Here is a 15,231-nt window from a genome sequence, read left to right on the forward strand (position 1 = left end):
ATCCATACTCACACTTTGTGGATTCAGAAATTGGTTTTCAGGATATATAATCTAAAAATAAGGTTTACTAGCTTAAAGATCCATACTCACACTTTGTGGATTCAGAAATTGGTTTTCAGGATATATAATCTAAAAATAAGGTTTACAATTACACTTTCAGTTTTGATCGTACAGATAAGTGCAATACATCAATCGAATCTGTAAAGGGTCTACTTTTTTTTGTATACAGACATAATAACAACAAAACTTTGTGCACTTATAAAATAAAGATATCAAACAAGGAGTGTTGTCTGCAGCCTTTGTCTGCGCTGATCTTCAGATACAAATGCGTCATTAAAATGAACTGTAACTCAGTGAATACTCAACGAAGAGACATGGAGAGAGATATCTATAGAAAGCCTGACATGTCTACTTTTAAACTAAACAAGTGCTGCTGAAAACAAATATTCTGTGATAAAGTAATCCATATGAAAACAACGCGATGTCCGTTTTTTCACATCTCCCTTCATTATCTTCTAATGCGACCACGCCCCCGCGCCGAGCGCGCTTTTGAGAGTCAACATGTTTCACTGAAGCGCGCGGCTTTTGAATACGCCCACAGAACAGAAAACAACGCAGCGAGACTGTTCTTCAAGTTTTTATTATTTTACTGTTTGCTTCGCGGTGAGAGGAATAAGACATAATTCACCCCAAAAAAGATGTGATGTTGGTTGAGGATTTGAGATTTGGATTTCCTCAGAAAAAAAGAATGAAGCACTTTATTCAGCAGAGATCATAAACATGAGTAAGTCTCTTATTTATTTATATACTTGTACTAGTTTTCACATAATGTGTAAAACATTTTACTAGTTAGACTTTTTCCAAAGACTTTTTCCAAACTATAATTCCTGACTAAATGTATAATCAAGTGAAATATTATGAAGTTTCAATAACAATATACACCACTATACCATTCAAAAGCTTGATGTAAAATAATATAAATGTAACAATAAATGTAACTGTAACAAATGTTAAATATTCATTGCTGTTCTTTCAATTTATCCCCCCTAAAAAACCTAAAAAAAAAATATTCTCAGCTCTTTTCAACATTAATAATAATAATAATAATAATAATAATGATGATGATAATAATAACAATAAATGTTTTTTTGTAGAAAATAAGATTGTTAAAAGGATTTCTGAAGGATTGTGGTGACTGGAGTAATGATGCAAAAAATTCAGTTTGAAAGTCAGCTTTGATTTTTCCTAATAAACTGTTTAACTGCACTCACAAGTGAATATTAAATTATGTTGTGGGATAATTAAATGTATTCTAAATAAACTACAAACATAAAATTATATAGATTTATTTTGTCCTCACATTCTTTCTTGTAACTCATCCCGCTCAGTGACACAGCTGAATGAATGGCTCATTATGCAGCTCATTATGCAGGCCTTTGTCTTCTCAGGTGTGAATTCATGATAGTTGACGCCTACTCGCATATGACTTTTACCAACAAAAAGTGTCTTAGAAAATTTAAATCAATATATTGTTTTCTGTAAGTGAGTAAACAAGATGATTTTCACATCATTTAGAAAAAAAAAATTCTAGGCTACAAGCTCCAGTTCTCAAAAAGTCCTGGGAACCAATTTTCTGTGTGTGTTTTATTGCCTTTTTCAAGTGATTTAACATTTTTAGTTTTTCACTAACCACGCATAACATTTTTTTCTCAAAAACACAATCATGTACATACATGCTGCTCACATATTATTATAGCCTAGTTTGTGCTGATTACAGTGAGATTAGACTTTAGCCATTTAGATATTTATAAGAAACTGAAAAAAGCACAAATGTCAGGGCATGACAAAACTTCTCCAGGCCCCAAAAATACCCTTAGACTCCAGAGGGTTAAAATCTTTCATACCTGTTCTGAAATGAAGGACTGCATCATCTGGGTTTGTTGAGCCATCCTTCTCTGCATGAGCATCTGCTCTTTCTCAGTTACAGTCTCAACAACAGCAGGTGTGTCAGCTACTTTTGGCTCCTCTATAATAGTAGTTATTTCTGTCTTGAATGTCTCTTCCTGTTTCTTCATATATAGCTCATATGCCTCTGTAAAATGCAGAAAACTCTATTAACATTTGAACTAACATACTATTGCCATTAAAATAAAGTCACCCAGAAAACCAACCTTCATCAAGTAGCATGGCTGAAGCAGAAATCTCTCCAAGTGGGTTCCTAGCAAAGATGGCGTACTCTCCTGCATCATCAGCAAATGTCATGGAGATCTCAAGCTTGCAGGCTCCTGTGTCCTTATTGTAGGCTACTCTGTACCTAGAAGACGCATGATTTTTTTTTTTTTTTTTTTTTTTTTTTTTTTTTACATATATTACAGTATTTTGTTATTTTATTTTTATAACATCTTGATAAATGTCTCTTTTAGAGTTGGGACAGAAATGTTTATATATATATATATATATATATATACATTTATATATATATAAACATTTATAAACATTTATTTATTTATTTTTTACTGTGATTTGTTATAGCTACAATGTCTAGTCACTACTTGTTTTGTGTATGTAAACACAATCATGCCAATAAAGTATATATTTGCATGATAGAAAATAAATTAAAGCAAAAGAAAAGACATAAAAAATACATAAACAGGCACAAACCTAGCATAAAATATAATTTGTTTATCTACTTTTATAAATAGTCTCAGTACTTTTTATTTACAGAAATGAAAAGTATGGTAAAAATTAGTTGCAAACAATTCACATTAAAAAGTGTATATATGTACAGTATAAACAGGGTTCGTACAGAAACTGCAAAATGAAATTCCAGGACTTTCAAAGACTTTTCAAGTAGGGGTGTAAATTGGATGGTTCGTCACGATATGATATGATATCGATTCTCATACCCAGCTATACGATATTTTCCGATACCTCAATAAAATCTACGATACGATTACGATTCGATTCGATACAGGAGTATATCGATCGATATATCGATATTTTATATCTATTTTAAACAACCATCTACATTTTCATTAACTCACAAATGCAACCAAAATATATAACAAGAACATTTATCTGAAAATTTTACATTCTGTACCTCAGTTGGGACATTCACAACAAAAAAAATAGGCCCTACACATTTTTTTAAATAATAAAGAAAATAAACAATTGGAAAAACAATTCTGGCTGCTACTATGGGCTCAGTGCTAAAAATCTTTTCTACAGATAACCAAATTACAAGCAATAGCAGAAAATAACTACAATATAACAAAGACACAAGTTCAATAAACAGTGCTTTTCAGGTTTTTCAGCTCAGTCAAAAATACATTTTCAGGTACGCTATAGAAATGGAATAGGCTAATCAAATATAAAATAACTGCACAGTCTTCACTCTATAAATTAAATATAGATTAATCATTTTTGATGTTATAATGGTTATTTAGTCAGGAGCAGTGAGCACTTGTATTTTTCTTTGACAGCATTAGATTTACTATTAGTTTGCTTTCACTTTAAGAACGAAGCACTGATACACACGCCTTTTCTTTCTCAACTGTTTACGGTGAGCTGCATTGTTAATTTTGCGTAAAAATATTGTTTTATCGAGGAAAAAATATATACTGCCCTTTAAAAATGCAAGTACTTTTCAAGTACCTTCTCAAAAATATGGCTGTTTTCAAGGGGTTTCCAGGACTTAAATGTCAAAAAGTCAAATTCAAGTACTTCAAGCACTTTAAGCACCTTGTACGAACCCTGTATAAAACATACCTGTATCCAGTAGTAAGTGGAATTCCACTCTTCTTCCAGAAAATATGCGGCTTGGGGCTTCCTCCGACTTGGCACTCAAAGACTATGCTGTCTCCCTCCACCAACTTTTGCACTGTGGGTTTCTTCACAAAGAATGGGGCAACACCTGCTCCAGCCTCCACAGACTCAGAGACGGCACTTATTTCAGACATGGTCTCCTCTTTGGTTTCAACTGTAACCCTATTTTTAAAACACCAATGATTCAGATTGCAAATATTATAGCCTACTATTTAATATGGTATCACACCACAAAGAGTTCCATGAACTTACTGTCTTTCCCGAGCAGACATTTCAATGTGTTCAGAGAAAGCAGAAAAATCCTCCCGGCTTTCAATGTCTTCTGACACTGAAGATGAAAAATGAATGGTAAAAACCAGGTTGCAACCACACAAATCATTTTAAGACAAGTCAAATTTCATGATCTGTTACCTTTGACAAGCAGGTAGCATGAGGTGCTGATAGTTCCAGCCTCACTGGTAGCAGTGCAAGTGAAGCGGCCACTGTCTTCAGCAAAGGCCTCACGGATCACCAAGCGGGCATAGCTGTTTTCATAAGTGATCTGGAAGTCAATTGAGTTCTCAATTCTGTAATCCTCTCTAAACCACATGATGGCTGGGGTAGGGTGGCCTGAAATCTGGCACTCCAGAGTGACAGACTCTCCCTCTGTGACAGTCACATTCTTCAAACCCTGGATGAAGTAAAAACAGAATTTCAAAATTTAAGTAAATATTTTAACCTTACAAGATATCTGACACATATTAAAATATCTCAAATTAAAGGTGTAATTTGTGATTTACACTAGCCGAAATCGTAGTCATGTTGGACTTACACTAATACTTTGATGTGTACATAAGCTTTCAATGAGGAAAAATTACTGAGTGCTCATTTACTCACAGCCACAATAGTTGGCGGCATCACTTGCTCTTTTGTGAGGGATGGGATTGCTGCAGTCTCAACAATCTGGATTTCAAAAAGAAACAATCAAATGTAAAAATTATTCAGTTATTATTATTATCTTTCTTGCAGCTATTTTAGCCACGCTTTTTCAGGCTTGTGGGGTTGAAATGGAAATGAAAATATATATTTAAACCTGAATTTTAATTGATTAATATTTAGTAAAATAATAATAAATTACATAAAATACACAAATGATCAACGTGAGGTTGATTCCTAGGATTAAAGTCAAAGAATATTTAGTTTGTACACTGGTAAAATAGTTTCATGCCAGGCAAACAGTGACCGATTCTTGGCACCCTTATATTATCATTCTATTATAAGACCATCACCTGACACAAGCATTCTCTAGAGCTCAGCATCCGTGCACATCCATCAGTCAGCTTAAATACACCAACTAAATCAGTCACTTTTACCTACTATTCTTTTATTGACAAAACAGGACATTTTCAGTTACCTGTTCCCCATTCATGTACATATAGTTTGTGTTTATATTTCATTTTTATATTTTACATTTTTTTGCAGGCTTAAACTTCCCAAATGCATTCTCAAGGGGGTAAAATATAAAAAAAGGTTGGTGCAATAATTTATTTATTGAGGGACCCACCTGTTTGCATGTCATTATTTATGTCTACCTACCTATTCATGTCTACCTCTATTCAGGAGCTTCAATACAAACATAATTGATGTAAATCTTTCTAAAAATACAACTAATCAACTTCTAGAAACTCCTTTTCAATTTACACATTCATTCTACATATACTCTAGGCACAGACTTCTGTCTAACCAAGAAAAGAAACAACTGTAGGCATACACATTTTCCCCACTTCAAGAGTAAGAAGCTGGCTGTAATTAAAATGGTGCACATAAAACGAATAACATCTGTGGTGATGCAAACCACAGTAAAATAAGTTAACAGTGGATTTAATATGTAAGAATTTATCTCTTTTCTGAAGAAAGTGGTTAAATAGTATGCAATAATAACAAATCTATTCAGATGGAAGAAAATCTTAATGAAAATGTTTTGCCAAATGATGTTAAATATCAGTGAAATTATATTAAATCGGTTAAACTACAAAACTGTAAGTTGGTTAAACTTGCTGGGCTAACATGCAAAATGAAGCGGGACTATTTAAGGTGTGACAATGAGGTGTGAAAACAATCATTCCTGCTTTTGCAGTAGAAGACAAATTATCTGAAATAGCCCCAAATGACCTTTTGTCAATGACCACACAATTCAACATTGTTGTTTTTTGTAACATTTATATTTAATGCAGTTTTGTATTTCTTAATTAAAATGTAGATATTCATAACTTAAAAACTTTAAGTAATTAATATTTTTCATGTTATCACAAAGACAAAATGCCACTTTTTACCCACTAGAGGTCATAGTTGCAAAAATAGACCTACTTCTCTGACAGCGATTCCACTGGCTTGTTGCTGCATAGCAAAAGAACCTTCCCATTGCTGCTCCTTGTGGACAAATGTGGAGGAGGTCTGGATATATGAGGCCCCAGTAGTTATGCTGGTATAACTGGATTCTCCCACATAACCCTCCTGCTTCCATGGAGGCAGAACATCTGCAGCCTGTGTGACTTGTTTGAGTGTAGTCATTGGGGACTTGACTGGTCTGATAGGGGACACGGACAGTCTTGAAGGGGAAGCAGGCCTAAAAATAAAACATAGGGGGAAAAAAGAATTAACAAAGGATAAATGCTACATAAGAAGTAGCATTGCACTTAATTTTTCATAAGTGTGGGTGAGGGAACAAATTACTCTCCATTACATGTCACTATTGAGCTCAGTTCGTTTATTTTGAATATGTGCACTCATACAAGGTCTTAGTACATGTAAAGGTTTCTACTAAAAAGTAGTGATAATGTTGAAAATATACTTCACCTGTGAGGTGTGTGAGTAGGGGCTTTAACAGGCCTCACAGGGGAGGGTGACTGATGTCGCGTAGCTGCGACCTTTGACACTCTTGTCGGTGGGGTTGGGGACTTGGAGGTCGGCTTAGGAGGCACACGGGGTGGTGCCTTGTGGGGCAAATCACCATCCTCTATTTGCATTTCCATCATGGCTGTGGATTCAAAGGAGGCCTCCATTCTCTGTGAAGGACACATGACACTCAGTTAGCATGTTCTTTGGTGGTCAGCTTCAGGTGTGAATTTTTTTTCAGGATGTTAACTACCTTTTCAACTCTATCCTGGCATGTCTGTGAAATCTGGGAAGTTGAAACAAAAGTCTTGGTCTTCTTTGCAGGCACTGCAACCTCCTCACCTGAAATTTTAAAATAATATAAAAAAGATACATACACACATACACATACATATGTATGCTTATAGGCCTACCCTATATCAAAAAATATCAAATGAAGTTATTTCATTTGGAAATCAAATCAAACCTTGAACCAGAAGTTCAGCTGTAGAGGCAGTACGTCCACTGCTGTTAGAAGCACTGACAGAATAAGTTCCAGAATCTTCTGGGAAGGCCTCGGCAATCAACAAACTGTAAAGGTCTCCGTCTTGAACAATCTGAAAGTCAGCAGAGCTCTGAATCTCTGCTCCCTCTCTATAGAACTTCACCACAGGTGTAGGGATTCCTGTAACTCGAACATCCAGTCTCACTTGGCTTCCTTGCCTAACAGTCATACTCTGCAATCTCTGAATGAAGTTTGGTGGCGCAGTCTCCACTTTGAGGCAAAAAAAACAGTGTTTGTTTGGCACAAAAAATAAATGACAGAAAAGTACACAGCTGTTTCTATAACTGGTTACCTGTAACCAGCATTTCAGCAGTGCTAGTGGCTTGTCCAGCACCATTGGTGGCTCTCACAGAAAATCTTCCACTGTGTGCGGCTGTCACAGCGGGGATCATCAGAACAGCGCGGCCATCGCTGAATGAGATCTGAGCGCTAGGCAGAGTGGCAGCAGTAAGAACCTGGCCATCACAAAACCAGCTCACCTCTGGAACTGGATTACCTACAAAAAATATTGGAAGACATTACAAATAATCTATTTTAGAACAGTGTTTTCCAATCATTTTTGCCTTATATACCTCCACAGCCCTATCAGTAAAGCTCAGGTACCCTTTTATCAATGCCAAACATGCAATATGTATTTTTGTCCCACTTTTTTCTACTGTCCTTACCACTAACTTGAGCCTCAAACGTTGCAGCACTACCCTCAAGTGCCACAACGCTCTGAAGCGGCTGTGTAAATGTTGGAGCTTGTGTTGACATGGTAGAAGGCACCCTAGGGAAAAAAAGATTCACACAGTGAATGCCACATTACAGCCAGATCATTTCTTGATACCCACTGAATCAATTATATATACAACAGCATTACAGTTTATGTTACATGACAAACTAGGTGGGCTATTTATATTGCTGTAAAAGAAATGAACTGACTAATAATTAACACCCCCTGCCCCCATCCGCACCTGGCCATCAGCAGCCTGTTATTTGTGAGAACTGTGAACGGTGGAGCTGTTGAGTGTCAGGTCAAGCACTCAATTGAATATGTTGGAAATGTGTGAACAGCAACTGTGATTTGTAAGATAAGGCTATGAAACACCTAAACACATAAGAAACTTAACTAAAAAGTCCTGATCAACAATATATTTCAACAGCAGAAGCTGTGTAGCTGATGTTTCAAATTATCATTGGCTTACAAAAAAACATACTGCACAATTTGCGAGCTTCAGATGAAGCCCCCAAAAACTAAGCTAAATGAAACAATTCAGTAGCAAAATAGTTTGTATTATTACTGGTACTACACAAGAATTTAGTCAGAAATTAACATTTAAAAGCTCATTTGAAATATCAAGCAAGTCAACTATATTTTTTTAAGTAAAATAGCCTCATATATTTTTTTAAAATATATCTTAAAATGAAAATCTTTGCCTATATATATATATTTTTTTTATGATTAAAGAAGAAAGAACATATGTGTTTGTATGTGTGTATATATATGTATATGTATTTTTGATTGTATTTTTATCTATCTATCTATCTATCACAGTTGTGTATTATATATATATATATATATATATATAGTATCAGTTGTGTATTTTGTAAGCTTTTCTTGCTATTTTAAACTATATTATGCCAACCCATCTCAGGTTAGGGTATCCAAAGTGATCTGCAAATGTGCATTTTGACATGTTGACAAGTACTTCACTTCAAAAGTTTAAGAATCCATAATGGTCTTTTCCACTGGACAAAAAACATACCAGCACACATACAAGCATTACAAAAAGCTTCACATGTGTATCATACAGATATTTCCCATACATAATGCAATATATCATTTGTCTACACCGTCTAATAATGTATATGTATATACAACTAAAACAATAAGATAATTAGATAATTACATATAAATAAAGATAGATACAACTGCTTAACACAAGAAAGAAAGAAAGAAAGAAAGAAAGAAAGAAAGAAAGAAAGAAAGAAAGACAAAGAATTTACTTGCAGTTAACCCATCAGCATCATTAGTCATACGGAATAAACCAACAGGTGAGAGCGGACAAGAATTGTCCATAACATGATTCATGAGTCAGACTATTTGTGCAATAAATATCAATCACACACACAAACATACACACACAAAAAAAAATAATAATAAAATAATTAACAATACAAATTTAATTCCAACTAAATGGCATCAAATGTGAAGGCTGATATTCCCTATGATAGAGATGGCAGTCTCCAAAAATAATCTTTCCCTTCTTTGATTGACAGTCAGCATGTGGCACATAGCTGGAGCTGCAACTGATATCTATGCTGCTGATTCCCTTAAAAAGACATCATGGCCAAGCTAGGACCCCACTTTAACGCTATAACAGGCTATTCTTGGCTATTCTGAAATTAATGCATCATTTAATAACCTTGAGCATTATTATATTTTATAAAATTCTTGAAATGTAACACAGACTGACTATCTCATCATACTTGTAAAACCTCCAACAAATAGCACATTGCAAGCAACAACACTTTTATTTTGCTTTAAAAAAGGTGTGCAAGCATGTTTCATTGTAGCTTATAAAAAGACTTGCTTTAATGACTGTGTTTACAGAGTGAGTGGCACTTACTTGTATCACAAGGCTGCCTACACTTGATGGGACTATGCCCAGGTGACTAGTGCCTCAGCAACAATCCTCTTATCCAAAATGTTTCCAGAAAATCCAAGGTGAGAACGGTTGGGCCCCGTTATAACCCTAAAAAACAAAACTACACAGGGTCTAGACTGTGTAGTTTTGCTTTCCCCTTGCAATCCCTACACCCGAGGCAAGGCTGGGAATGCTCTAACTGCTCAGAACTGCTAACATAGTTGTTTAAGTTTATATACCTCGAGTCTAGTCTGCATCATCACTAACAAGCCACTCCCAAATTGGTCTCTGTGCACAAAGCATCATGGGAAAATGATGCATTTTATGCAACTTCACACCTGTTACTCAGTGGTCCCCCTCCATGAAGTTAATGCAAGCTTGATATACCTCTGTTGTCTGTTCTGTTCATACCTGGAGTATCTTTACTACATTGAGTCTGTGGATTCATTGTTCATGCAAACAAATGATTGTTTTTGTTCATGCATTCATTGAATTTGATTTGATTGCTAACAATCATGGTGGGAGTTATTATGTTGTTGATGAAAAGGAGGGGATGGTTGTTGTTGTCACTCAAAGGAAGGGCAAGGCAAGGCAACCCCCAATGTAAGGATATACTGGTTACAGAATGCTTGCTAACTTGCCTATATTTTACATTTGTTACACAATCATGCAAACTTTTGAGTCTTGATGAACAAAACATCACATTTCACAACTTTTTCAATGGGTTGGTTTTTACGTTTGAGAGAGGAAAGTTCATTCAATAAATTGAATTGATTTTTTTTGAAAACAAGTGTTTGTAGCCACTGTTTGGTGTGTAAAATTCAACACCACAAAAATCTCCTAAAAGGAATTTTACTCATTATACTTTAAAAGATTTTATGTTTCCATGTCCAAAACAGTTGGTGGCTTCTTTAATCTTTAGCATAGCATGTTAATTCTGGAACAGGATATTAAGAGCACTTTTTTTTCTTCACTTAAATGAACCCTAGCTGACACTAAAATGCTTGTCTTTACAATAAGAATGACTCTCATTCTAAAATTAGCTCATTACAAAAGGGTAAATAAGCGATATAACTTTCACATTCTCCTGACCTGGCCTCATTTATCCATGACACTGAAATACTGATAAACCAATGATCCAGCCTGATTATTAAACCTTAAACATGAATAAACCTGATTATATTATAAGGCTGGGTGATGAGACGTTGACTACAATTAAAACTGAAAGCATTAGCCTCAGGCTAACATAAGCTTGCAGTTAGAGGAGCAAAAGAATTGATAATCCATGCCAAGAACGAGTGGGCTGTGATGACCATTTCATCACAATCACATTACAAGCTAAACCAAGAGGCCACCTCTCGAACATCAGTATACATCTAGCTTTAACTGATTTTATACTTTTACCATTTAGCAGATTATTGCAAATGGTGAGCATCTCACAATTCAGATTAGCATCCTAGCCTCTCCAGCAGTGCTGGCACTTTGTGGAAAGTTGGTGGCTCTAAAATGGAGGAGTAAAAACAAACATTAGTTTAATTCATTTCCTTAAACTATATAAATATATATACTAAATAATAAATAAAAATATCTTAGCATTGTTCATTGTGATCATTGTTAACTATAAATTAAACAAAGACAAAAGAAAGATCCATTTACTGTCTCAGTTTTGGTCTAAAGTTCATGTGGACTCCAGTACAGTATAGGTATGAGATTGGATAACTGGTATGATTGGTATATTTTATAATTCCAATTTACATTTCTCAGTAACACCTGCTATAGTATGATACATTTTTCATTGCTGCTTGCCAGCAAAATGCCATGGAAAACAGCTTGCATATTTTACTTATCTTGCAATGCATTTGCAGGAGACATACACGTGCTAAGTGACAATAAAACAACAAAACGGATGTTTCCTCTTCCCAAGCCAACTTCTTAGTTACAGAGGTAAACAGCTGCCACTAGTACTCCTGGTGGAAGTTGATGCAAACAGGCCCAGAAGTATAATGTGAAAAGAGACTAGCGGGGGCAGGGAAAGAGCGGTGGGATAAAACTCTGGTCCTAACCAATCAAACAAATTATACACTCTGGTCAGGCTCTTAAACTTCATTACAACTTTAGTATTTACACAATGACAAGACAATTAAAGCTGAAGTTAGCCATCACATTTTCTGTCATTTTATTAAATAGGGTGGAATGTTTTAGAGCACGATAAACAATAAACAATAGAATAGTTGTTTTAGTTTATTTTCCCACCAAAAAATGTAAATTCTTGGAGAATGATGGAATTATGGAACTGACTTGTGTTACTAAAAAAAAATATTACAAAAGGCAAGTAGGATAGAATGATATAGCAGGTACATGACAAACGAATAAATTTATTACACATGAAAACTCATTTCAATTAGAGAAAAAAAAAAAAAAAAAAAAAACAGAAAAAACCCCAGAAGAAACATCGGAAAAATGTCTTAATAAATTGGTAGTTTTCACTGTAAAAATTTAAGTGCACTGCATAGTTGGAATGATCCAAAGACAGTTTAGATCTGGAACAGACTAGTCACTTTATAATGGACTACCATGTCCCCAATTAGACCCCCTGAGTCATTTAAGGCTTAACGTCTGTAGGAAAGAAGCTAGAGTGGCCAAAGCAATAGAAGTGTGTGTGTCAGAAGGCCTGAAATCAAAATAGTGAACAAGCTATGGCAAAATAACTTTTCTGGACAAGCAGCAATAAAAACAACCAGTGGGAGATGAAAATTCACAGCATGAATGTGAAATACTGATAACCAATATTACTCGTTAAAATCTACAGATAAACTAACTAATGCCAAATGCATGTATTTTACAGGCAGTTGTGGTGCGGAGATCTCAGGCACTAGAAATACAGCAATGTTGAATTGGCCTAAAGTGGGAAATTTTGTTGCGATGTGTAGCCAAAACATTAAATCACACCCAATACTATTTAAAACCTCAGGATGTGTCCTAATCAAATCAAATGAGAAAATGCAGATAACACATTCATAAAAGAAATTATAGACATATTATTGCTCTTAAAGCAAATGCAAATTGTCTGAGAAATTCAGATGCAGATAACACATTCATAAAAGAAATTATAGACATATTATTGCTCTTAATGCAAATTGTCTGAGAAATTCTGCAGCTTCCTAATGTGGGACACTGAAAAGTATATGATAAAAGGCCGAAATCACCTTGATTCATGTGGAATAGTAAAATGATTTTGGTTATGTATGGTTGAAACATGGATAATTGAACATCATCAGACAAAAAATACAATATGATGCACTGATGAATTTATTATAAAGACATTAAGCAACTATTACCATAGGCCTATGTTGTTATGTAGGTAGAAAAGAGTTAAATGCACAGTCAGAATTTCTTGACTGTTCTCTAGTTCATTTTTCTTAACAACAGGCATAGGCTAGGCCTTTTTGAAGGCAAAATATAAAATCTTGCTACACCTAAACCTACCCCTCACACAATGTCTTTTTTGTGTGATTTTAAAAACATTTGCAATTTTTAAAACACTTCATTCTGTATGATTTATAAGCTTGTTTCTTTATGGGGACCAAAAAAGGTCCCTACAAGGTCAAAATGTACTGGTATTACCCTGATAACCCTGATTTATGCGAATACATTATTAAACCATTTGCTGAAAACAAATGTAGGAAATGGAAAGTTGTGTTCCGCTCAGTTGAGTGAGATTTTCTTGCTCTTGTATAGCACACGGGTTTATTTTGGTAGTGCATCACTGTAGTCTAAAGATGTGATTTAAACAGCAGCCATTTTTGTCTCCCTCACCAGGAGCTGGCAATGGTATCATGTCTCGAAGAGGGAAGTTCATGTGTCACCGACAAACAGCTGCAGCCTTCTAAATTCAAGTTTGGGTAATTTAGAACTGTCACTCGGTTCTTTTCCTACTGTAAATCAGGGAGGTGTTTTTCATACACAGAATTGTTAATAAATGTACTACAAATTGGTTTTAGGAGGAGAAAAGTGATCAAATCTGGGATGAGGCCACCAAGAATGTTGTTGTGGACACTGAAGCAGAGGGGGCCACTGCAGTGACTCATTACATGCAACACAAACATGAAGGCTTTTACTGGACCCTACGATTCCTGCCTGCGCTGCCGGTTTTGTGTCATTGCAGGGCTGTACCACCTGGGCAAGGCATTTGGCGATGGGGGTGACATAAACAGCTGCATCGACAAAGACAATCACTTCAGAGTTGCTACAATGTGACTCTGTACAAGTTATTTTATGACTAACTAAGCAAAGTACAGTGAATGTCCAGAGTTTTTATAAATGAAGCAAGAAAAAAAAACTATTTTTTTGTCCTGCATTGCCTTAGAAAGCATATTAATAGTCCAATATATCAGTAGCAAAAACAACAATATAATGCTATTACTTCCTTGCAAACATTCTCAAAAGAATCTCATCTTCTTATGTCAAAATGGCATGTCACCTGACAGGCAGCAGCAACTGCACCTCTTGGCTGTCAGCATGTTTATACGTGCATATTCAAAAGGTAGCTCCAGAAGCAGTAAATCAAGTGACCTGCCACTTGGGTTAATTAGAAAGCTGTTACACAAAAATGTTATGTTACGTGGCTATTACTTTAATTGGTTTACATGTGGTTACATGTCTTGTTTCTTTTTAACCTAAACAATAAAACATGCAGAAATTCAATAAATACAATAATACAATATCTTTCATAAAAATTTCCTTGAATTGTGTGGTCAGTCAAACATTTTCACGTTTCTTGAGGATCTGTACAACATACTCTAGGTGCCTCCTTGTGGACAACCTTGGGTCAAACTTATAAAAGACAATCACCATGTCCACTTCTATATTACATAAATAGAACATCAAATTTATCTATCTATCTATCTATCTATCTATCTATCTATCTATCTATATATATATATTTTTTCAAAATCTAGTTATTTATTTGTCCTATTATTTGGGCAGTTTGTTTACATTAAAAAAGAGGATTTCAGTTTAGCCTTTATTTGAAGATTTTATTTTAAAATACTGTGCCATCCAGTGGTTAAATATGACAATAGCAGTGAAAACCAAGAAAAATTGTCTGGTTTAAATGATACTTACCCCATTTTAAATGTCCACACACTGAAATTATAGCTCACTTATTACAGATTACTGAATTTACAGAGTCTTATAAAATCAAGATAGCAACTTAAAAATTGGACTTAAAAATGTACCCTTTTATCAGCTTCATCTCACCAAACATGTATATCTTAGATTTTCTGAGTAGACTGAATGTGAATTCTGTTCTCACAAGCAAACATAACAAATCGTCTTGGAAAAGTTCCTCACTACTTT

The 15,231-nt window shown here is 34.9% G+C and overlaps 1 protein-coding gene across 1 annotated transcript in view; it reads right to left on the minus strand.

Moving 5' to 3' along the window:
- The window catches only part of ttn.1 (titin, tandem duplicate 1), a 141,287-nt gene extending 131,186 nt beyond the window's left edge, over nt 1-10,101 (minus strand). The window contains 13 exon segments of the mRNA XM_042764516.1: nt 1,905-2,092; nt 2,172-2,314; nt 3,769-3,987; nt 4,078-4,153; nt 4,237-4,495; nt 4,702-4,767; nt 6,172-6,430; nt 6,661-6,869; nt 6,953-7,041; nt 7,166-7,453; nt 7,536-7,739; nt 7,909-8,012; nt 9,856-10,101. Of these exon segments, the coding sequence (XP_042620450.1) occupies nt 1,905-2,092; nt 2,172-2,314; nt 3,769-3,987; nt 4,078-4,153; nt 4,237-4,495; nt 4,702-4,767; nt 6,172-6,430; nt 6,661-6,869; nt 6,953-7,041; nt 7,166-7,453; nt 7,536-7,739; nt 7,909-7,999 (2,091 nt within the window). The 5' untranslated portion in view covers nt 8,000-8,012; nt 9,856-10,101.
- Nucleotides 10,102-15,231: the final 5,130 nt, after the last annotated feature.

This window comes from Cyprinus carpio, chromosome A9 (genome assembly GCF_018340385.1).
Source record: "Cyprinus carpio isolate SPL01 chromosome A9, ASM1834038v1, whole genome shotgun sequence".
Classification (NCBI taxonomy): Eukaryota; Metazoa; Chordata; class Actinopteri; order Cypriniformes; family Cyprinidae; genus Cyprinus; species Cyprinus carpio.